Raw genomic sequence first — 22,383 nt, forward strand, 5'->3', positions numbered from 1 at the left:
TGAGAGGCTGCAGCCTTATCTGCAGAAGCTTCCTGCCAGGAGCACAGCCCTGTCCGGAGCCAGGCAGAGTGTGGGAACGTGCCCCCGGGCCCTAACCCCACCCCAGACAACCCCCGCCTCCTGAGAGGCTTTCGGTCTGGTTTTCCTTGCTTTCTCTTTACTTGTTTCTTTAAACAAGCACGCACATTGTAGGTCTTCAAGAGGAAAGATGAGGACGGGTGTGGGGCACATATGTGCACTCCCAGCTTCGTGGGAAGCAGCCACCGTAGGAGTATGAGTTTGCAGTCAGCCTGGGAAAAGTTAGGGAGCCCCTATCCTAAGACTAAAACTTAAGGGAAGGGTGTGTGTGTGAAGGTGGGACCCGAGTAGAAGAATGCTTGTTTAGCAAGTGGGAGGCCTTGGATTAAATCCCAAGTACCACAAAAGAAGTACAAAGTATGGAGAGAGCAAGGGAAGGGCTGACATGGTCCCAAGAGAAACGTACTCTACCTGACTTCAGACCTGTGACCTCCTGTACATCACACATTAAAAAATAAGAGCATAGGGCCAGGAGCTGGCCTAGTACAAAGAGTGCCTTCCTAGCATGTGTGAGGTCCGGGTGCCATTCCTCCATGCCACATACACAGAAAAGCCTGCAAATGGCGCTGTGGCTCAAGTGGTAGAATGCTAGCATTGAACAGCAGCTCAGGAAGAGTGCCCAGGCCTTGAGTTCAAGCCCCAAAGCTGGCATTTAAAAAGAAAGAAAAAGAAAAAAGGAGGCCAGATGCACTGGTTCACGCCTGCAATCCTAGCTACTCAGGAGGTTGAGATCTGAGGATCAAGGTTCAAAGCCAGCTCAGGCACTAAAGACCAGGCACTAAAGTGGTTAACTGGAGATAAGTTTCCATTTAACCACTAGAAAACTGGAAGTGGCGCTGTGGCTCGAGGGTAGGGCAGTAGCCTTGAGCTGAAGAGCTCCGGGACAGCGCCTAGGCCCAGAGTTCAAGCCCCACAACCAAAAAAAAAAAAAAAAAAAGGAAGGAAGGAAAGAACTATGGATACTGGGTCTAAGTAATGTCATCTTGTCCTCACTACCATCTTTCTGCAAACTTGAGGTGAAATTCACTTCCCACTCCCAGCCCAGACCTCTGAATTCCTAGAAGCAGATGAGGCATGGACTTAAACAGGTTCCAGGACCTGCCAGACCTCAAGTCCCCTGTGATCCACCCCCCTGCAGCCTTTCCACCACTGCCACCATCACACCATCCTGTGTCTCCTGACTCCTCCTCAGGCCACCATGGCATCCCTCTTCAACCCTCCATTACAGTTGAGCTGCTGAGATTCTTTTCTGCTCTTCCTTTACTACCCGCAAGGTTTTGGGGGACACAAGTCTGCTCGCAGTTGCCAGCTTTCTGAAGACTTCTCGCAGAATGTGGCTTCTCTGTAACTCGATTATTGAATTCCCATATAACAATATCTGAGGATCACAGTCTTGGACAGAAAACTCCACGAGAGCTGGGTGTGGTGGCTCACGCCTGTAACCCTAGCTACTCAGGAGGATGAGATCTGAGGATCATGGTTCAAAGCCAGCTCAGGCACTAAAGTCCAAGAAACTTATCTCCAATTAACCACTAGAAAAACCAGAAGTGGCACTGTGGCTCAAGGAGTAGGGCGGTAGCCTTGAACTAAAGAGCTCAGGGACAGCGCCCAGGCCCAGAGTTCAAGCCCCACAACTGACCAAAAAAAAAAAAAAAAAAATAGTCCATGAGACTCTTGTTTCCAACCAGCAAAAAAGCTTGTAGAGCTGTAGTAGTATTAAACCTGAGAGAAAAAGCTAAGGGACAGCACCCAAGCCCTTAGTTTAGGCCCCAGTACTGGTACACACACACATACACACACACACACACACACACAGAAAACAGAGACACTATTTCACCAGTCATGTAAGTCAAAGGCAATGCATGCCATTGTAACAGAAGCAGGCAGACCCAACTTCTGTGCAGCTTTGGGTCTTAGCTACCTGGGAGGCGAAGATGGGGAAATGGCAGTTCAAGGCAAGCCCAGGCCAAAACCTAATTCATGAAATTCCATCTTGACCATCCGCCGGGCACGTGAGCAGTGCTAGATCCCAAGCAACAGAGCGGCACTGTGTGTGGCCAAGGAAAGGGAGACACAACTCTACCCAGGCATGAGGGGAGGCCCTGCCTCAAACATAACCCAGAAGACAGGGCGGGAGTGTGGCCTAGGGGCAGGGGGCTCACCGAGCATGCGTGAAGCCCTGGGCTGGATTCCTCAGTACCACATACCCTGAAAAGGTCAGCAGTGGTGCTGTGGCTCAAGTGGTAGAGCATTAGCCTTGAGAAAGCCCAAGAACTGTGTGCCCAGGGCCTGAGTTCAAGCCCCAGGACTGACATTTAAAAAGAAAAAAAAAAAAAAAAAAGACTATGACATACAATCCCTCAGCCGAATTTTAATTATGTTCTAAAATCAAAGTGCCAGGATGGTATAGATTCCCCTCTTGAATACTTGTCACGCCATTTGAAATATGATGTAAAAATCAATGTTAATAAATTCTTTAATTAAAAAAAAGCCAGGGGAGGGGCCGGGAGTTTGGCCTAGTGGTAGAGTGCTTGCCTAGCATACATGAAGACCTGTTCCATTCAATGCCACATACACAGAAAAAAGCTAAACGTGGTGCTGTAGCTCAAGTGGTAGAGCTCCAGCCCTGAGAAAGCCTGACAGTGCTCAGGCCCTGAGTTCAAGCCAAGGACTAGGAAAAAAAAAAAAAAGTACAGGGCCGGGAGTTTGGCTTAGTGGTAGTGTTTGGCTAGCATGCACGAAGACTCGGTTTGATTCCTTGGTACCACATATGTAGAAAAAAGCCAAAAATGGTGCTGAGGCTCAAGTGGTAGAGCTCTAGCCTTGAGAAAGTCCAAGGACAGTGCTCAGGCCCTGAGCTCAAGCCCAAGACTGGAAAAAAAAAAAGAAAAAAGAAAAAAGAAATAGACGAGTAAATAGTCATTAAAAAACAACAAGTAAAAAGTGTCACCAGGAAGTATTAACCAGTGTTCCCATATGGCCCCCAGCCCTGCTCCCCTCCTCAGCTTCTTGTAAAGCACCCAGGCTAAGGCCCCTGGGAACAGCCCTGCCCGAGTCTGGCCACCATCCCAGCGTCCAGTATTTACATTTCCGAGTAATCAGGAAGCTGGGAGGTCACAGCGGAAGTGCTGCCCTATCCCTGGGACACTTTGCCTTCAGGATGTTGATCTCGGCCACCCTCTCCCCCGCTTCCCCCACGCAGCACTGGAGCCCAACCAGCCTGGGACTGGGCACGTGAGGATGGGGAAGGCCTGGGGCCCACGGGAGGGTGCAGGGCATCCACAGACCAGCACCCCTGCAGATGGAAGGTATGGGTACTGAAATGTGCCAGGCCAGAGCTGGGGGCTGGGGGTTCACCCCTGTAATCCTCCCTCTGGGAGACAGAAGTTGAAGTTAGGGGCCGGGAGTTTGGCCTAGTGGTAGAGTGCTTGCCTACCACACAGAACACCCGGGTTCTATTCCTTGTTAACCACAAAAGCCGCAAGTGGTGCTGAGGCTCAAGTGGTAGAGCTCTAGCCTTGAGAAATCCAAGGACAGTGCTCAAGCCCTGAACTGGTAAAAAGCAAGCAAGCAAACAAGCTACATTGCCAGGCACTGGTGGCTTATACCTGTAAGTCTACTCAGCAGAGTGAGACGTGAGGACCACAGTTCTAAGCCAGCAAAGGCAAGAAAGCCTGTATCACTCTCCAAAAAAGCCAGGAATGGAGCTATGGCGTGGTAGAGCTCCAATCCTGAGCTCAGAAGCCCAGGGACAGCACCCATGCAGGCCAAGTTCAAGCCCGTGGACATGTACCCAAAAAAGTGCATGGCTCTCCCGTGATCCTAGCTGTTCTGGAGGCTGACATCTAAGGATCAAGGTTCAAAGCCAGCCCGGGGACAAAAGAACCTCTAGAAATTGGGAAGTAGGGCTTGACTAATCCACAGTAGGGTGGTGGCCTTGAGCTGAAGAACTCAGGGATAACACCCAGGCGGAGATCAAGCCCCATGAGGGAGGGAGGGAATTAAGAGAGAATCTGGAGATCTTTCTCAACAGCATAGTCACATTTAAGGTGACTAAAACTGAAGTGGCACGAAAGTACAAGGTGGAGGGCAAGTGGGACAGCACACACCTGTAACCCAAATCACAGAGGGCAAAGACACAGGGATGAGGATCTCTAGAACAGCAGCCCAGTGCTGGGAGTTTGGCCTAGTGGTAGAGTGCTTGCCTAGCACGCACGAAGACCCAGGTTCGATTCCTTAGTACCACATACATAGAAAAAAGCCTGCTGTGGCTCAAGTGGTAGGAAAAAGCCCAAGGACAGTGCTCAGGACTGGCCAAAAAAAAAAAAAAATAGCAGCCAGGCCAGGAATGGTGGGTAGCTGAGGCCTGTAGTCCTAGCTACGCAGGAGGTTGAGATCTGAGGATCGAGGTTCAAAACCAGCGCAGGCATTGAAGTCCAGGAGACTCACCTCCTACTAGGAAGCAGCGCGGTGGCTCAAAGGGGAGCTGGGGGAATCATCCACGCTCAGAACTCAAGCCCCAGGACTGATTAGGTGGGGCAGGCAGTTCACTTCTGTAGCTAGTGGTGGAGTGCTTGCCTAGCATGCATGAAGACCTGGGCTCCATTCCTTGGCAGTACCACATGCCCTGGGACTGGCCAAAAGTTCACCAAGAAAAGATGGTAAACTTTGGGTGTCCTTTTCAACCTCAAACATACACAAGCTAAACAGGTATAGAAATGGTAACACCCCCACCTCCGCACAGCCACACCACCAGCACACGGAAGGACACCTAAAACCAAACAATACGAATCATATTTTATTTAGTCATCTTTCTTTACAACTGAAACTCTGGGAATTCAAAATTGACATCCTTGCCCGTGAGCTTCTTATACACACCAGAAAACGTTTCAACCTACAGAAAAGAAAGAGTGTGTTACCAAAAGACACACGTGTCCCCACAACCCGGTGACTGTGCTGCCGGGACTACACGGGGCCGGGCTCATGGCAAGGACCCCACGTGTCCTGACACCCAAGCCCGCCCACACCGCAGACCAGAGGGGCTGCCATGTCCACAGACACCACCCACCCCACTCCAAGTCCAGGGCAGTAATTCCATGCCTATGGCCTGGAACCTGGCCCAGTCACCCGAGAGGAGCCCTGCGCCCCCCCCCCCCACCTTGTGCTCCACGTTGTTCTGCTGTGCTCGGTCCAGGTGGACCTTGATGAGCCGGCTGCCGTCCAGCTTCACCCGGATCCTCTTGCCCACGATCTCGCTCGGGAAGACCAAGTCCTCCAGGATGGCGTCGTGCACGGCCGTCAGAGTGCGGCTTGAGGAGGCAAGGACAAGTGACAAGTGAGCAGTGAGGCAGGGGTGCGAGCCCAGGAAAATACCAGGTTCCAACAAAGCTGCAAACCCAGACCCTGGTGTCAAATGAGCACCATCTCCAAGCAGCCTGCGTGTCTTCCCAAAGCTTCATCCATGATAAAGGAGACCACCAGGTGACCTGCATTCTGGCTGTAGAAGCTGTTGAGCCTACTTCTAAAATGACTGCAAACCATGCACTGTCATAGTAATCCTACAAAAACACAGGAACCAGGACCGCACTGAACACCAGATGCTAGGGTCAAGCCCCACAGCGGACCAGGCCCCGGACAAACCTCAAAACACATCCAAACAGACCCACTCGACGCCAAGGCAGGCCTCCTAAAGGCATCTCATACACACACTTGTGCGAGGTGACAGCACCCGTCGTCAGAGACCACCCACACGCAAGTCCTAACGGCTAGGCACTTTGTGGGCCAGACACCACACAGAGGGACGCCAGGCTCCCGTCCCCAACCAGTGGCATCGTGGCTACTGGCCTGGTTGTCACCATGCCACGGGTTGCACACCATGTTCCGTTCACGCCCACAGAGCAGTGCCAGTGTGCCCTCACCCTGCCAGCACACCAGAGGAAGCAGCTTCCACAGTTCATTGCCTGCCAGGCCTCTTAAACGAGGAGCTAAGGCTGCAGACAAAAGGTACGTGTGCCAATTGGGCTGGGAGCGTGGCCTCGTGGTAGAGTACTTGCCTAACATGCACGAAGACCCGGGGCTGATTCCTGGGTACCACGTAACACACACGAAAAAGCCCGAAGTGGTGCTGTGGCCCACGTGGTAGAGCTCTAGCCTTTAGAAAAGCCCAAGGACAGTGCTCAGGCCCACGAGTTCAAGCCCCAGGACTGGCGGGAAAAAAAGGAAGGGGCTGGGAGTGTGGCCTAGTGGTAGAGTGCCTGCCTAGCTGCATGAAGACCCGGGTACCACATAGATAGAAAAAGTCAGAAGGGGTGATACTGTGTCTCAAGGTAGAGCTCTGGCCTTGAGAAAGTCCAAAGGTAGTGCTCAGGCCCTGAACACAAGCCCAGGACTGGCAAAAAAAAAAAAAAAAAGTAAATGTGCCAATTGCTTTAAATTTAAAGGCCAGAGCTTGCGCCCATCATCCCAGGTACTCAGGAAGCTGAGATCTGAAGATCACTGCTCAAAGCCAGCCAGGGAAGAAAAAGCCTTATCAAACTCTTACCTCCAATTAATTAACCACCAAAACGCCAGAAGTGAAGCTATGGCTGAAGTGGTAGAGCGCCAGCCTTGAACACAGGAAACTCAGGGACAAGACAATATCACTGAATTCACACCCAGAACCAACACACACAAAGTACTTGAGTGTGTATATACAAAAGTAATATAAAACTGTAACAGAATCGAAGCTACTCTGGGAGCATTGTCACGTTTGCAACGTTACATCTCTTCAGAGCTGAAAATATCTGAAGGCAGGAAATCACACTGGAGAAGCAGAATTGTCCTGACCAGTCAAGAGATCTCTGTGCAGGGTGCTAAACAAGTGCTGGCCTGGGCCAGAAGCATCGGCACTGTCGGCGTGGGGTCAACCCCAGGACAAGGCTCCTTGCTGCACTCCAGACCAGGAGTGCCCGAGTCTTCGGGGAGGTTCAAGGCTGTTTCCAGGCCCCTCACACTGCATGAAGTTCTTCTCAACCAAAACGAGCAGAGTCCCCAAAGCCCTGGGTCCAACTGTCCACTAATAACCAGGAAGCTCTTGCAGGTCCAACAACACCACAGAAGGCCTAGTTCAAGAAGCCATCTGGGCCAGATACTCTCTAAATTCAGCACTACCACCAGGAAAGGCCATCTTAAGCTTTATCTGTACTCCAAAGCAAAAGCATGGCCTCAGCAACCTCAGATGCCTTTACCACAATAGCAACTACAAGGATTTCTCTTCACTTCCCCCAAAGGAGAACAATCGTCCTCAGAGCAACCACCAATCCACCGCACCACTGCCTGTGAGCATGCGCTTAAACCCTCCAACACGCCCTGAAGCTGAGGGGAGGGAGCCAGGGTCCACCAACAATCAGACCTGAACAGCATGCTGCAGTGTCGGCAGGCACTGTCGAGACAGGCACAACACTCACCTTCTGGGACGCTTCTGCTTATTTTTTGTCCGGCTTTTTCTAGTTGGTTTGGGCAGAATTCTCCTCTGTAAACAAAATTCATCATAGAGAGCTGAGTTACTTAAAAACCAAACCACTCCCTGAGATATCTTCTACAAAACTCCTTCCCAATCCATTCTGAACCCCTTCTAGTGCAATGCTACTGGAAAAAAAGCCTAAGACATTTGTTTGCAGGCTCAAAGAGGCCCACAGGCACTCACAGGCCTGCTGAGTTTTCCAACATCACTCTGTAAAGCCCCAATGCGCCCTGGCCTTGCCCTCTAGGCTACACATTCTCAGTGCAGGACATGAGCCAGGACCAGTGTCTGCCACGCAGAGGCATCATCTACATGAACCCCAGGCACTGCAGAAACACAGCGCCACTGCATGGGCCAAAACAGCCCCGACAACCGCTCATCCCCAGTATTGAATGCAAGTAAACCATCGCCAGCACTGAGACTGCATCATGGGCCCAAACACAAGTAACTCATCAGACCCAGGAAGGAGAACACATACCTGGGCAATGAACACCACATGCTTCCCACTGAACTTTTTCTCTAATTCACGAACTAGCCGGACTTGGATTTTCTGGAACGATTTCAGCTGAGGAACTGGAACAAAAATAATGATAGCTTTCCGACCACCACCAACTTCTATTTCCTAAAGAAAGAAATTTTAATTTTATAGTTAGATCTTCATCCTTCCTATTCAAGCACAGTCACGTTTTACCACTTGATTTCTGTACTAGCGCTGGAGGCCAGGGCTAGAATCTATTTCTTAATGTTATTTTTGCAGATTGCCAGCCTTGTGAGCAAAAACCTTCCCAAGAACAGCACCCAAACCCTGAGTTTGAGCCCCACGACTGGCAACAGTAAGGCAAAAATTACTTTGCAAAGCCAGGTGCCCAAAGTCCACACTTGTGATCCTAGCTACTCAGAAGGCTTAGGTTCAACGCCAGCCTGAGCAGAAAAATGAGATTTCGTGTGCATGTATGTACTGGTGCTGTGGATTGAACTTAGGCCTAGATGCTCCCAGACCTTTTTTTTGCTCAGGCTGGAGCTCTATAGCATTCGTACCTCTAAGGCCTGGCCAAAAAACTGACATTCTTATCTCCAAGCCATGAACAAAAAAGCCAGAATTGATACTGTAGCTTGAATGGTAAAAAAAAAAAAAAAAAGAACTAGCCTTGAGAGGAAAAAGCTAAGGGACAATGGCACAGGCCCCAAGTTCAAGCCCAGTGGGCCAGCACCACAAGTAAGCCACCAGCGTGACATGGATGGCCCACACCTGTGATCCTAGCTGCTCAAGAGATTGAGATCTATGGATATTGGTTCCAGAGCAGCTCAGGCAGGAAAAGTCGGTGCCTCTTATTTTCAATGAGCCACCAGAAAAATGGAAATGGCTCTGTGGCCGGAGCAAAAGCCGAAGCACAGCGCCCAGCGAAACAAGAGAAAACAATGGAAGAAGAAAATACGTAAGAAACCGTGCTATGTTTACACGAGGCTGTTTTCTCATCCACTGTGAGCAAGAGGAACTTCAGACTGGTCGTGGCTTTCAGACCTCAGGAAGTGACAAAACGAGACGGGACGCACACGCACTGCCACGCTGCGTGGGGCCTCCAGCGACCACGGCGGCTCACCGGGCCCCCGACCCCTCCTCAGGCTGCCTCCCCCTCCTCCTCCTCCGCGCTGGGCGCCCCGCGCTCACCTTGGCCGCCGTGATGTTGAGCTCGCGCAGATGCACCTTGAGGTCCGAGTTCATCTCCAGCTCGAGCAGCGCCTGCGGGCACGGCGGGGCGCGGGGTCACTTCCCGGGGTGCCGCCCGCGGTCTTCCCCGCTCCTCCCGCTCCCCCGGCCGGGACCCCCGCCGGTCTTCCCCGCTCCCCCCCCCCGCTCCTCCCCACTCCCCCGGCCGGGGACCCCCGCCGATCTTCCCCGCTCCTCCCCGCTCCCCCGGCCGGGACCCCGGCCGATCTTCCCCGCTCCTCCGCTCCCGCTCCCCGGCAGGGACCCCCGCCGATCTTCCCCGCTTCCCCCCCCCCACCACCCCGCTCCCCCGGCCGCGCACCTGGGAGATGCCCGACTCGAACTCGTCCGGCTTCTCGCCGTTGGGCTTCACGATCTTGGCGCTCGAGCTGAACATGGTCGGCCTGGTCCTGGGGGCAGAGCGTGCGGCCGGTCAGGGGGCCCGGGCGCCATCGGCGTGCGCGGCCCCGACCATCGGCCGCATCCCGCCCCCCGCGCAGCCCCCGCCGCCCCCGGGGACCCCCACAGACCCTGGGTCCCCGAGGCCGGCGGAAAAACGCGCCGAGGACGCAGATCGCCAACCTACCGGGAGGAGAGCCGGGAGAGGAAGAGGCCCGGGTATCGCGAGAGCTCGCCAGATCCCGGCGGCGGGCGGAAGGGGCGGGGCCTGCGGGAGCGAGGGGCGGGGCCAGGGAACCTCCGAGACGCGGCGGGCGGAAGGGGCGGGGCCTGCGCGAGCGAGGGGCGGGGCCAGGGGAAGCACCGAGAAGCGGCGGGCGGAAGGGGCGGGGCCTTCGCGAGCGAGGGGCGGGGCCAGGGGAAGCACCGAGACGCGGCGGAGCCCAGAGCGCCGCCGGGAGACGGCGGGGAGGGCGGCGCTGCGCGGGGTCTCCGCGTCCCCGTCCGTCCGCGTCCGGGCCCGCTGGGCTCCCCAGCCCGCGCTCCTTGAGTTTGGTCCCGCGCGGCACAGGCGGGGTGCAGAGGGGCCGCGGCTTCCTCGACCAGGCCCAGAGTCCCCTTTCCTCGGGACGGCCTCACCCCGCCCGCCTTCCCTCCCTCCAGCCCTTCCTCCCCGGCCCACCGCTCCCGAGCCCGGCGCGTCCCGCCCAGTCTGGGGCCCGCGCGGGGCGGTCAGCGCCCCGGCGCCCGCTCCCCGCCGCCCCGCTCCCCGCCGCCCTGCTCCCCGCCGCCCGAGTCCCCGCTCCCCGCCGCCCCGCTCCCCGCCGCCCTGCTCCCCGCCGCCCGAGTCCCCGCTCCCCGCCGCCCCGCGGCCCCGGCCCCCGCGGCGTCCCCAGGCGCTGCCGCCGGCGTCGGGAGCCTCCCCGCTGTGGGATAGGAACCCTCGCTGTGAGCGCCGCGCGGCCGCGCTCGGCTCGGAGGAGCCCCGTCCCTGCGCCCGACGCAGACCCCAGAGCCCCTGGCGCCCGCGCCCGTTGGCCGCCAGCCGCGCTGGAGCGGCCTTGAAGGCGCGGAGCCCCACCGCGGCCCCGGCCCGGCTCCCCGCGATTGCCAGGGATCCGGGCGCCCTCGGACGCCACGGGCCGCCGGGGCGCACTGGTAAAGGCAGATGCTGCTGCTCCGTGCCGGCAGCCGCCCCCCTCTTGCTGCAGGACAACAATCAAGATTCGTCCCCACAGCGTGGGGCCTGGCCGGTCCAGGTCAGGATGGGCCGGACCCGCGCAGGTCCGCCTCTGGGCTGTGTCTCCCCTTCCCCCCAAGGGCAGTGACCCCGCTGCCAGGACTTCACCCACCAGAGGCCCCACCTCCTAGCACCATGTGTGACCCCGTGCCTTTTTGAGGGGACCTCATGACAGTATGGACAGGGTCTTCTTGGAGGGACCTAGAGGCCCACGACTGCACTGCTGAGTGGGAGTGGACCGTAGTATTCCAAGACTCATACCTGTGAAATGACACCTGTGGCGTGTAAAAGTACCATTAAGAAAGCTGGGGAGGGTGGAGAGCATGGCCTAGTGGTAGAGTGCTTGCCTAGCATGCGTGAAGATGCAAGTTCCATTCCTCAGTATCACATACGTAGAAAAAGTTGGAAGTGGTGCTGTGGCTCAAGTGGTAGAGCTCTAGCCTTGAGAAAACCCAAGGACAGTGCTCAGGCCTTGAGTTGAAGCCCCTGGACTGGCAAAAAAAAAAAAAAAAAGCTGGGGGGGGCAGGGGCTGGCAATGTGCCTTAGTGGTAGAGTGCTTTCCTAGCATTACTGAAGCCCTGGATTTGATCAGTCCTCAGTACCACATAAACAGAAAAAGCCAGAAGTGGCTCTGTGGCTCAAGCTCTAACCTTGAGAAAACCCAAGGACAGTGCTCAGGACCTGAGTTCAAGCCCCAGGACTGGCAAAATAACATATACATATATATATATATGTGTGTGTGTATATATATGTGTGTACATATATATATGTACATATCCTTTTCCCTCATTGGACCTGTGGGAGCAAGATGGGTCACCCCTGGCCATAGCCAAGGATCTTGGTCTTGCTGTGTGTGCTCCAGTTGCCACAGTTTGATCCAGAAGTATGGGCTCAACTTGTGCTGGCAGTGTTTCCACCAGCAGGCCAAGGACATCGCTTCATGAAGTTGGACTAAGCGAAATGGATTATCCAAGACATCAAGCTTAATGAAAATCGTATTTGTATATAAAATAAAAATTCAAGAAACTGGAAAAAATTTAATCCTGGTGCTGGGAATGTATCACCTCAGTGCCTGAGATGCCAAAGCCCAGAGGTCAGACAGCTGCAAAGTCTTCCTTTTTCTCCAGACCCTAATACGTCGTAACCAAGTGACAGGAGAGACAGTAAGGAGCCCTAGCACCTGATCAAGAAGAGTCAATGCGCTGACCTTCCTGGAAGGCCCTTTCTCCCCCTCCATTACTGTCATTCCTAGAATCACCTCGCTGCCCAGGACCAGCTTGCGATGAAGGTGAAGCCCCAGGGTGAGCCTGTTTAGTGGGAGTGGGGTCAGTGGGCCTCCTGGAAAGCTCATGGGTCACTTCATATACACATCTCCTGATCTTCAGGCATCACAGCCTGCCAGGGAATGGAAAACAATCACTCAGGCATTACTATTCAAAGTACAGAGCTCATCAGTATATTCACTAAGAAGCAACACATGCAGGGTTGGGGAGGTGGCTTAGGGGTGGAGTTATTGCCTCACCATAGTTGAAGCTAAAACCAAAGTTGTAGACCCCAGTCCCAAACATCTGGGAATCTGCATGTCAGGTCTGACCACTTGTTCCTATATATGGACAAAGCGATATGAAGAAGGGCAGTGAGGGGTCACTGTATTGCATGGCTTGAGCAGCCATTGGGAAGGCAGTAAATCAACCCGTCTTCAGTAATCTTCAGGCTACAAGCATGAGCTATGGATTTAAATAGACAACTTGCCAGGTGATGGTGGCTCCCACCTGTAATTCTAGCTACTCCAGAAAGCTAAGCTCTGAGGATCTCGGTCGAAAGCCAACCACAAGCAAAAAGTCCCTATGATACTCTTATTTCCAATTAATTACTAAAAATCCAGAAGTGGAACTGTTTCGAAGTAGTCGGTTGCTAGCCTTGAGCAAAAGAGTTCAGAGACAGCATCCGGGCCCTGACCTACAAAAAGGAGGAAGAGGAGAAGAGGAGGAGGAGGCACACAGAAAATAATATGAATAATTAAACAGTCCAGTGATAGATACAGTTTATCTCAGTCCTTGTTTCTGGATTGGATCCTGAGAACATTGCAGCTTTGTCACTTGAATGGAGGGACTGTGTCACTTTGGGCAGATGTCTTCCTTTAGAGCAGTTTTGCCTTTTTTTCTTCTTTTTTGTCAGTGGTGGGGCTTGAACTAGGGGCTTGGGCACTGTGTCACTGAGCTCTTTGTCCAAGTTTAGTGCTCTACCACTTTGAGTCGCAGATACACAGAGTCTACCACAATGTCACAGTTTCTGACTGGTTAATTGTAGAGAAGAGTCCTAGGGGACTTTTCTGCTCTTGACTGTCTTTAAGCCATGGTCCTCAGATCTCAACTTCCTGAGTAGCTAGGATTTTTACCTTTTGTCACTGGTTCATATGAAGGCAGTGCTGCCTGTCATATGAGCCACTGGCCTTTTGTCACAGATGCTCATCAGTAAACTTTGTCCTTTTTGAAGTTCACGGTGACTAAAATGACTGCAGGAGAGAATGGCTCAAATCAAACGACACATGCACTGGCTGAAGTAACTAGTTTTCATCCTGGTTTTAATGAATTAATCCAAGTAAGGGGTTTTCCTGATTACTGTTGGTTCACCCCTGGAATCCAGTTACTCAAGAGGCTACCATGTGTTTTGTGCGGGTTGCTCACATCTGTAATCCTACCTACTCAGGAGGCTGAGGTCTGAGGACCGAGTCGGGAAGCCTGGGAGATGCTCATCTGGGGGCAGCCATCAAAAGGCCCAGAGTGGAGCTGTGCTCGATGAGCGTAGTTCACGGGTGGTAACGAGTTCAAGCCCAGGACCGGTGCCTGCCGGCACCCGCACACACACAGGACTGAGATGGGGAGATCCAGGTGCAAAGCCAGCCTGGACAGACAGAGTGCAGTGGACTAGCAGCCCGCGGACCTGGAACTGTGGCTCAGTGCTGGGGAACGCATGCCTTCAGAAAAAGAACGAAGAAGAAAGAAGAAGAAGAGGGAAGAGGAAGGAAGGAGAAGGGAGGAGAAGAGGAAGAGGAGGAAGAGGAAGAAGAAAAGAAGATGAAGAAGAGAAGAAGAAATGAAGAAAAGAAGAAGGAGAAGAAGGAGAAGAGGAAGAAGGAGAAGAAGAGGAAGAGGAGGAAGAGGAAGGAGAGGAAGAAGAAAAGAAGAAGAAGAAGGAGGAGGAGGAGGAGAAGAAGAGGAAGAAGGAGAAGAGGAAGAAGAAGAGGAAGAAGAAGGAGAAGAAGAAGAGGAGGAGGAGGAGGAGAAGAAGAAGAGGAAGAAGAAGAAAAGGAAGAAGAAGGAGAAGAGGAAGAAGAAGGAGAAGAGGAAGAAGAAGGAGAGGAAGAAGGAGAAGAGGAGGAAGAGGAAGGAGAGGAAGAAGAAGAGGAGGAGGAGGAAGAAGAAGAAGGAGGAGGAGGAGGAAGAGGAAGAGGAGGAAGAAGAGGAGGAAGAGGAAGAGGAGGAAGAAGAGGAGGAGGAAGAGAAAGAAGAGGAGGAGGAGGAAGAGGAAGGAGAAGAAGAAGAGGAGGAGGAGGAGGACGAGGAGGAGGAGGAGGAAGAGGAGGAAGAAGAGGAGGAGGAGGAAGGGTTTTCCCCTCCCAGGTCTGGGCTGGGCGTTCGGGCAGGCTGGGACGCGCGCGCGAGCGCACGCGCGCGCACACACACACACACTGGCACAGGCGCGCACGCGCACGCGCACACACACACACACAGGCACACACACACACACGCACACAGGCACACACACACACACACACGCACACACACACACAGGCACAGGCGCGCACGCGCACACACACACAGGCACACACAGGCACACACACACACACACACACACGCACAGGCGCGCACGCGCACGCGCAGGTCCCGCTGCACGTGGGGCGGATCCCCCGTCGTCCAGCCTGGGAGGACCGCCGGGACCCGAGTCCCTCCCTCTCCTCCAGCGCCAGCTGCCCTCGCTCTCCTCGGGAGGACGCGCGGTCCCAGGGCCGCCCAGGCCCCGCCCCGCGGCAGGCCCCGCCCCGCGGCAGGCCCCGCCCCGCGGCAGGCCCCGCCCCGCGGCAGGCCCCGCCCCGCGGCAGGCCCCGCCCCGCGGCAGGCCCCGCCCCGCGGCAGGCCCCGCCCCGCGGCAGGCCCCGCCCCGCGGCAGGCCCCGCCCCGCGGCAGGCCCCGCCCCGCGGCAGGCCCCGCCCCGCGGCAGGCCCCGCCCCGCGGCAGGCCCCGCCCCGCGGCAGGCCCCGCCCCGACGTCATCTCCCGGCGCCGCCTCCGGAACGGAGGGCGCGGGGCTTCCGGCGCGCCGGCTGGAGCCTGCGGGGATGCGGGCCGCCGAGGCGCCGTGAGCGATGCGCTGGCTTCCGCCCCTGGCGCGCAGAGTGGCTCTGTCCGCCGTGGGCCGCAGCCGGGGCCGTGACGGGCTCGCCATGTTCTACGCGGTGAGGAGGGGCCGCAGGACCGGGGTCTTCCTCAGCTGGTGAGTGCGGCGGGGCCCCCGCCTGCCCGCGGTCCCCGGGGTCCCCGGCCTCCCCTCCCCTCCCCTCCCCGCCTGCCCGCGGTCCCCGGGGTCCCCGGCCTCCCCTCCCCTCCCCGCCTGCCCGCGGTCCCCGGGGTCCCCGGCCTCCTCTCCACTCCCCTCCCCTCCCCGCCTGCCCGCGGTCCCCGGCCTCCCCTCCCCGCCTGCCCGCGGTCCCCGGCCTCCCCTCCTGCCCGGGGTCCCCGGGCCCGGCCTCCCCCTGCCCGCAGACAGAGGGAGGTTCGTTGGTTACTGTGGTCAGGTTGCTCGCCGGGCAGAACTGGCAGGAGCAGGACTTGAGGTCAAGTGTTGGCTGGGAGGCTGTTGGCCCTGTGCGATGCCCTGGTCTGTCAGTGGTTTTCCCCCAACACAGGGCGGCCACCGTGGTGAGGAAGAAGCCTTTCAGATGCTGACCCTTTTGCTGCAACAAAATAATGCTAACACTAGGGCCGGGAGTTTGGCCTGGTGGTAGAGCGCTTGCCTAGCATGCACGAAGACCCGGGTTCAATTCCTCGGTACCACATACATAGAAAAAAGCCGGAAGTGGTGCTGAGGCTCAAGTGGTAGAGCTCTAGCCTTGAGAAAGTCCAAGAACAGTGCTCAGGCCCTGAGCTCAAGCCCAGGACTGGCAAAAAAAAAAAAATAATGGTAACACTTTGTTCAGAGACTACGTTTTAATGCGCTGAGTTTGAGGAAAGCTTTATGGTGCCAGTGCACTGGCTGCATGTGTCAGGACAGGACTGAGCGCTAACCGCCCATATAAAGCTGGAATTGTGCATGGCAACCTATCCTTTCTCCGAGGATTCTCAAGCTAAGTAGACAGTTGCAGTTTGTCACCCTGTTTAAGGAGAGGAAAGAAATGATGGGCGCACTGTTTTCCAGGAATGAGTGCCGTGAACAGGTGGACCGATTTCCTGCTGCCAGGTTTAAGAAATTTGCCACAGAAGATGAGGCCTGGGCCTTTGTCAGAAATTCTGCAAGCCCGCGTGGTTCTGAAGGTACTCGCTTGTCACCTCTGGGTCTTAACCCATTCAAAGCCTTTCCCACCTCAGATGTCACTGGAGGTGTGTGGAGAAGATGGTGTGACTGATGGAAGATTTTCCTGGGTGAAGGATAGTAACAGCGGTAGAAACACAGGCAGACTCAGGTCTGTTTTGTGTTTAGAAGTACCAATGCTCTCAAGTAGCCCAATTCCCCTTACTCTTGTCCACGATACTGGGTTTGAGTTTAGTCTCATGCTTACTGGGCAGAGGCATGCTGAACCATGCCCCTGGCTTGTTTTTGCCTTGGTTGTTTTTGAGGTACTGTCCTATTTCCTGCTTACGCACATGCCTAGACCATGACATCCTATATTTTGCTTTCCACTGTAGCTGTACACAGGCGTACACACACACACACATACACATGCGTGCATGTCTGTCCCCATTCTGGAACTTGAACTCGAGGCCTGGTGCTCTTGCCTACCCTTTTCTGCTCACAGAACTTAACGGATCTCTTGACTCTTTAGCTTTTCGGATTGTTTCTGACTCCTCGTTACTCTCATTTATTTTTTAGATCAGAAAAGTACACATGAACAGGAGCCACAGGTGGAGGCCAGCAAGCGCCATCATGAGCCTTTGGAAGAAGATGAGAGTGCAGAGCCCTGTGCAAAGCACAGGAGACAGAACTTGGAAGTGACGCCTGTCGTTAGCAAAGACAAGTTTTCTTATATGGGTATGTCTTGAGCTTTAAAATTTTCACATGAAGTTGTGAAAATACCACTGGAAGTATTAATCCCAGTAAAGTCACTGTTTCAGTTGATACAGTAGTACAGAAGTATTAATTTTTCTGATGTTCTTAGGAAGTTGAATGTATGTGTATATGGTGATGTTTCACAAATGAAAAGAACTAGTATCTTTTCGCTTACTAATTGCTTTGTTGGGGGACAGTAATGAGGCTTGAACGCAGAGCCTGGGGGCTTCCCTGAGCTGCTCTTTTGCTCACAACTAATGCTCTAACACTTTGAGCCATGGCTCTATTTCTGTTTGTTTGTTTTGCTTGTACCAGGACCTGAACTCAGAGCCTGAACACTGTTCTTGGCTTTTTCAAGGCCAGGGCTCTACCACTTGAGCCACAGCACCACTTCCTGCTTTTTCTATGTATGTGGCACATACATAGTGCATGCTAGTGCATACATAGAGTATATGCTAGACAAGCACTCTACTACTAAGCCAAACTCCCAGCCCTCCACTTCTGGTTTTTGAGTGGTTAATTGGAGATAAAAGTCTCATAGGTTCTCAGCATTTTTGTTCCAGACTGATGTGTACCATGAGCCATTCCTCCACTTCTGGCTTTAGGAACACAGGCATGAGCCACCAGTGTCTGGTTCTTCCCCCCTTGTTATTTTATGATCCATTTGTAGTTGGAATAACATGCCTGTACTGCTGTGCCCAACTTCTCTCTGCTGCGATGGAATCTCCAGCACCTTTCTCTTCGGGCTGGCATGGGACCTTGACCCTCCCAGACCCAGCCTCGTGTGTAGTGAGGCTTACAGCTGTGGATCGTCATGCCTGCATTTCCTGGGGGAGGATGGCAGCAGGAATGGAAGGCAGCTTTCATGAATAGGTCCTGCTGAGCCTCTGTCCGGCTCACTGCTGTCCTCAGAATAATGCCTCGTGCACATGTGGCCTCTGCTTGTACCCCTGCCATTACACGTGCACTGCCACTCGGGCCTGCACACAGCCCTCCCCCCAGCTCCTGCAGCCTGCAGTACTGAGTACAGCACCTGAGTTGGAGGGAGGGGAGCAGACAGGAACTCAGGAGCTGCACTGCAGCAGGGCAGTATGGTGAGAAAAATGGGACCAGTGTCTGCCAGAGGACAGCCCTTGGCAGGTGTTGTCACGATGGCACTGCCTTCTCTGGAGGACAGTGTGCTGAGAGTGGAGGGCCTGGCTGTGAGGGAGGCAGCATTGTGGTCTGCTGACCCCTGGTGTGGGATGTAGCAGCATTTCTTGCCGTAGCCATTTCTAGGTTTGCGTGGTGACAGCCTTTGCCTGTAACCGGCTGAGCATGGGACAGCAGACAGCCATGGGGTAAAATTCCTCCCGGCCTCAGCAGGGGGGCGGTGAAGGTGGGCTCTGGTGTGCCTCATCCAGCATCTCTCATTGCTCCTTTCCCAGGAGACTATGTCGTCGTCTACACTGATGGCTGCTGTTCCAGTAACGGGCGCAGGAGAGCGCGGGCCGGAATTGGCGTTTACTGGGGACCCGGGCATCCTTTGTAAGTAAGCAAAGCAGCAAGTTTAACTAGGCCATACTCTGAACCTTGTGGGAAGGTGAGGCACGATCTGCCTGTTGGTTGATAACTTGGGAATCTGAGAGGTAAGTAGCCTTAGCAGGGGACAGTGGAAGAACAGCCTTCTCCTCCCAGTGTGGGATGGTCAACCCTGGGCCTGGCCCTGCCCTCTCCCCCAGAGCTCCCTTCCCACGGAGCAGTCTTCACACGGCCTCCAGCTCTGGACTCTTCGCCTCACCTGGGCCCAGCCCAGCAGCACTGCAAGTTCAGCCAGCCCGGGCTACACCACCCTGCTCAAAGAAAGGACACTCAGCCTCTTCAAGTCTAGTGTTCTTTTCGACTCAGAACACGGCGTTTAACAAAGTCTTAGTGTTCTTGATTTGGTTTTAGAGAGCTATGTGTTTGCATAGCTCCTATGTTTACAATACAAATATACACAAGTAGTTAGTTGTCACTTACTGAGAAGAGTTAGAAGAGTTACTTTGTGATTTACGTTTTTTTTTTTTTCTTTTTGCCTGTCCTGGGGCTTGAACTCTGTTGTCCCTGAGCTCATCAGCTCGAGGCTAGCACTCTACCACATTGAGCCGCAGCACCACTTCCTGTTCATTAGAGAGAAGAATCCTACGGACTGCTTGTGCCGGGCTGACTTTGAACTGCGATTCTCGGATCTCAGACCCCTGGAGTAGCTAGGATTATAGGCAAGAGCCACAGAACCAATTCCAGCCTTTTCTGTTTATGTAGTACTGAGGAATTGAATGCAGGGCTTCTTACATGCTAGGCAAGCACTCTGCTTCTGAGCTGCATTCCCAGTCCTTTCTGTTTTCTTCGTATGGTTTTTCACACAGAAATGTTAGCATTCGGCTTCCTGGACGACAGACAAACCAAAGAGCGGAGATCCATGTAAGCAGCGTGGTAGTGTGGGCGGCTGGCGGGGGACGGCGCGTGGCTATGGCTACGGCTGTGTGGTCAGCAACCCTAGTGTTCTTTGCACATAGAATTTTATTTTCTCTTATCTTAGTATCTATGTAGAAGAGATAGCCAAAGTCCAAAGAAATGTTGGAGTTAATAACAATACTGAAAGCTAGGGATTTTCTAAGAAGACCCTGTAAGCTCTTTGTAGGCAGGCCCTAGTCAGTGTTCACATTCAGCTTCGTGTCACCACCAGTGACTCCAGGGAAAGCAGGACTGGTTCAGGTGGGAAGTCATTGAATCTCAGCTACTTAACAAGTTCTCATGGTGAATTTGTGGTTTCAAGGCAGCCTGCAAAGCCATCGAGCAAGCGAAAGCCCAGAACATCCGCCAACTGGCTCTGTACACAGACAGCATGTTCACCATAAATGGTGAGCTTTCCCACTTTTCTTGTCATTTCCAGTAACTGTGAGACACAGGCTGTTTCCCTGTGTCAGGGTTGTGATGGAGAGAGACAGGAGAGGCTGAGAGCCTGAGTCCCAGCCAGCTCTGCTGTCAGAGGCATACATGGCGGGGCCCTGGTGACACCTGGAGTCTGTGTGTGAGCCACTAGGTTGATCACAGATGCTGGCATTTTGTGGATGCATGAATACAAGGCTGTGGGGGTGCTTCAGAGGAAGGCCTTCTGCCTGGGAGTTGTAGGTTGACACGATTAAAGCAAGGGAAGGACAGGCATGGGCCAGCTCCTCCGCAAGTGAGGGAGGCCAAGTGAGGAAGCTGAGTGCAGGCTGGCGGGGCAGTGCTCATGCGCTCTCCTAGGGATAACAAACTGGGTTCAAGGCTGGAAGAAGAATGGGTGGAGGACCAGTGCAGGCAAGGATGTGATCAACAAGGAGGACTTCGTGGCACTCGACCAGCTCACCAGGGACATGGACATCCAGTGGGTGAGTGCCGTAGGCGTGGAGGTTGGGTGGGTCATCGTTTCAGGCCAGCTTGGGCAGGATCGCATCTCAGTGGTTAGGTACTGCAGCATACACCTGCCGTCCCAGCTGCCAGGGAGCCTGAGATCGGGAGGATCCTGGCCTGGGCCAGCATGGCAGAGAAATCTGCAAGACTCGGTTCCAGCAGAAGCAGCTGGGTGCGGTGGTGCATGCAGCCTCTCCAGGCGTCTCCAGTGCGTCTGCTCTTCTGTGGTTGCTGGTATAAATGTGAGAAATTCTTGATCTCCACAGATGCATGTGCCTGGTCACTCAGGATTTGTGGGTAATGAAGAAGCTGACCGATTGGCTCGAGAAGGAGCAAAGCAGTGTGCAGACTGAGCCCTGGGAGCCTGGGCCCGTGCTGTTGCTTCTGCTTGCTGCCACCAACCCTGACACGGCTGCAGTGCTGCTTCTCCAGCAGTCGGGAGGGCACTGGGGTGTCCTGTGGTACATATGACACAACGCCATGTGCACTGTGATACCTGACACGGTGTGTGACACACGTGACAGGACGTGCTTCACCATTCAGCAAAGGAACACCTTTGAGATCTGCCAGTTCTGTGAGGTTTCAGCTGCAGACTTATTGACTTGATGCTCTTCTGGTTAATCTCTTGCAATCTGGCCCCAAATACTTGGGCTTAAGATTTTATTAAGGAATCAATAAAACATCACTTAAAAGATGCAAGCAGCATCTTTAGAAGTGTCCTGAAAGCATTCATTTACCTTCCAGTTAGTGAGTTTGAGGTTCCTGCCTCTTGACAAATATTAAAAGTGGTGTTTATGGCTGACAAAAAAAATTCTTTTAAAACTGTTGGAGGAGCCAGCACAGTGGCTCACGCCTGTAATTGTAGCTACTCAGGGGCTGAGATCTGAGGATCAATGTTCAAAGTCAGCGTGGGCACAAAAAGATCTGAGACTCTTATCTTCACTTAACCTCTAGAAATCAGGGAAGTAGGGCTTGGCTCTAGGGTAGGGCGGTAGCCTTGAGCTGAAGAGCTCAGGGATGGTGCCTAGGCCAACTCAAAGCCCCATGACCCACAAAAACAAACAAAACCTGTTGGAGGCCTGAGAATGTGGCATAGTGGTAGAAGGTAGAGCCCTGTGTTCAATTTCTCAGTACCACATAAACACAAAGGGCCAGAAGTGGCACTGTGGCTCAAGTGGTAGAGTGCTAGCCTGGAGAAAAAGCTCAGACAGTGCTCAAGCCTGGAGAAAATGAAAAACGAAAAGAAAAGAAAAACTGCTGGAGTGGGCATCGTGGTGTGTATGGCTTAATTCCAGATTCAGGAAGTGGAGGCAAAGAGGCCCACAAGTTCCATGCTTAAGACTCTGGCTTAAAAGAAAAAAATGGGGGCCGGGAGTTTGGCCTAGTGGTGGAGTGCTTGCCTGGCACGCACGAAGACCCGGATTCGATTCCTCAGTACCACGTACGTAGACAAAAGCCGGAAGTGGTGCTGAGGCTCCAGTGGTAGAGCTCTAGCGTTGAGAAAGTCCAAGGACAGTGCTCAGGCCCTGAGCCAAAAAAAAGAGAAAAAAGAAAAAAATGGCTGGCTGTGTTTCCCCCGACTGCGTTTCAGTTGTGTTTAGTACAAGCACCGAGTGACCAGGAGTCAGGCTGCTGGAGCTCGAGTTGAACCTGGTGGGTCCTGGGTTGGGTTCGGAGAGCGCCCAGCCTAGGACACCGCGAGCCGGGGAGGGGAGAGCAAGCTGCAAGCCGGGTGAGGCGGGCCTGGTACGGGCTCCCTGCTGGGCCCCGCCGGGA

At 54.1% G+C, this 22,383-nt stretch overlaps 2 protein-coding genes across 3 annotated transcripts; one reads left to right on the forward strand and one right to left on the reverse strand.

The window, feature by feature from the left end:
* Positions 1-4,863: 4,863 nt before the first annotated feature.
* Rps7 (ribosomal protein S7) lies at positions 4,864-9,959 on the reverse strand. 2 transcript variants are annotated; one of them, XM_090337517.1, is made up of 7 exons: positions 9,874-9,959; positions 9,610-9,697; positions 9,249-9,320; positions 8,058-8,201; positions 7,524-7,588; positions 5,237-5,387; positions 4,864-4,972 (listed from the first exon to the last, which is right to left on the reverse strand). In XM_090337517.1, exons 2-7 carry the CDS (start codon positions 9,682-9,684, stop codon positions 4,895-4,897), a joined length of 585 nt encoding a protein of 194 aa, XP_090193643.1. In that variant the 5' UTR covers positions 9,685-9,697; positions 9,874-9,959; the 3' UTR covers positions 4,864-4,894. The 2 variants fall into 2 exon arrangements, with proteins under 2 accessions (XP_090193643.1, XP_090193644.1); XM_090337518.1 differs by lacking the exon at positions 9,874-9,959 and adding an exon at positions 9,818-9,842.
* A 5,272-nt stretch (positions 9,960-15,231) lies between these two features.
* On the forward strand, positions 15,232-21,323 carry Rnaseh1 (ribonuclease H1). Its single transcript, XM_090337519.1, has 8 exons — positions 15,232-15,420; positions 16,342-16,457; positions 17,014-17,172; positions 18,618-18,717; positions 19,578-19,632; positions 19,988-20,072; positions 20,461-20,585; positions 20,874-21,323. The coding sequence occupies exons 1-8, from the start codon at positions 15,293-15,295 to the stop codon at positions 20,958-20,960; spliced, it is 855 nt and encodes a 284-aa protein (XP_090193645.1). The 5' UTR covers positions 15,232-15,292; the 3' UTR covers positions 20,961-21,323.
* The last annotated feature ends 1,060 nt before the right edge of the window (positions 21,324-22,383 follow it).

The sequence above is a fragment of the Megascapheus bottae genome, chromosome 7, assembly GCF_031878675.1.
Source record: "Megascapheus bottae isolate mThoBot1 chromosome 7, mThoBot2.hap1, whole genome shotgun sequence".
Classification (NCBI taxonomy): domain Eukaryota; kingdom Metazoa; phylum Chordata; class Mammalia; order Rodentia; family Geomyidae; genus Megascapheus; species Megascapheus bottae.

Coding starts and splice junctions, on each gene's coding strand:
- Rps7 (XM_090337517.1), bottom strand. CDS start 9,684: ATGTTCAGCTCGAGCGCCAAGATCGTGAAGCCCAACGGCGAGAAGCCG. Junction 8,202..9,248: donor TCAACATCACGGCGGCCAAG/GTGAGCGCGGGG, acceptor TTCTTTCTTTAG/GAAATAGAAGTTGGTGGTGG. Junction 5,388..7,523: donor AAGCAGAAGCGTCCCAGAAG/GTGAGTGTTGTG, acceptor TGCCTCCTCAAG/CCGCACTCTGACGGCCGTGC.
- Rnaseh1 (XM_090337519.1), top strand. CDS start 15,293: ATGCGCTGGCTTCCGCCCCTGGCGCGCAGAGTGGCTCTGTCCGCCGTG. Junction 15,421..16,341: donor ACCGGGGTCTTCCTCAGCTG/GTGAGTGCGGCG, acceptor ACTGTTTTCCAG/GAATGAGTGCCGTGAACAGG. Junction 17,173..18,617: donor AGACAAGTTTTCTTATATGG/GTATGTCTTGAG, acceptor CTCCTTTCCCAG/GAGACTATGTCGTCGTCTAC.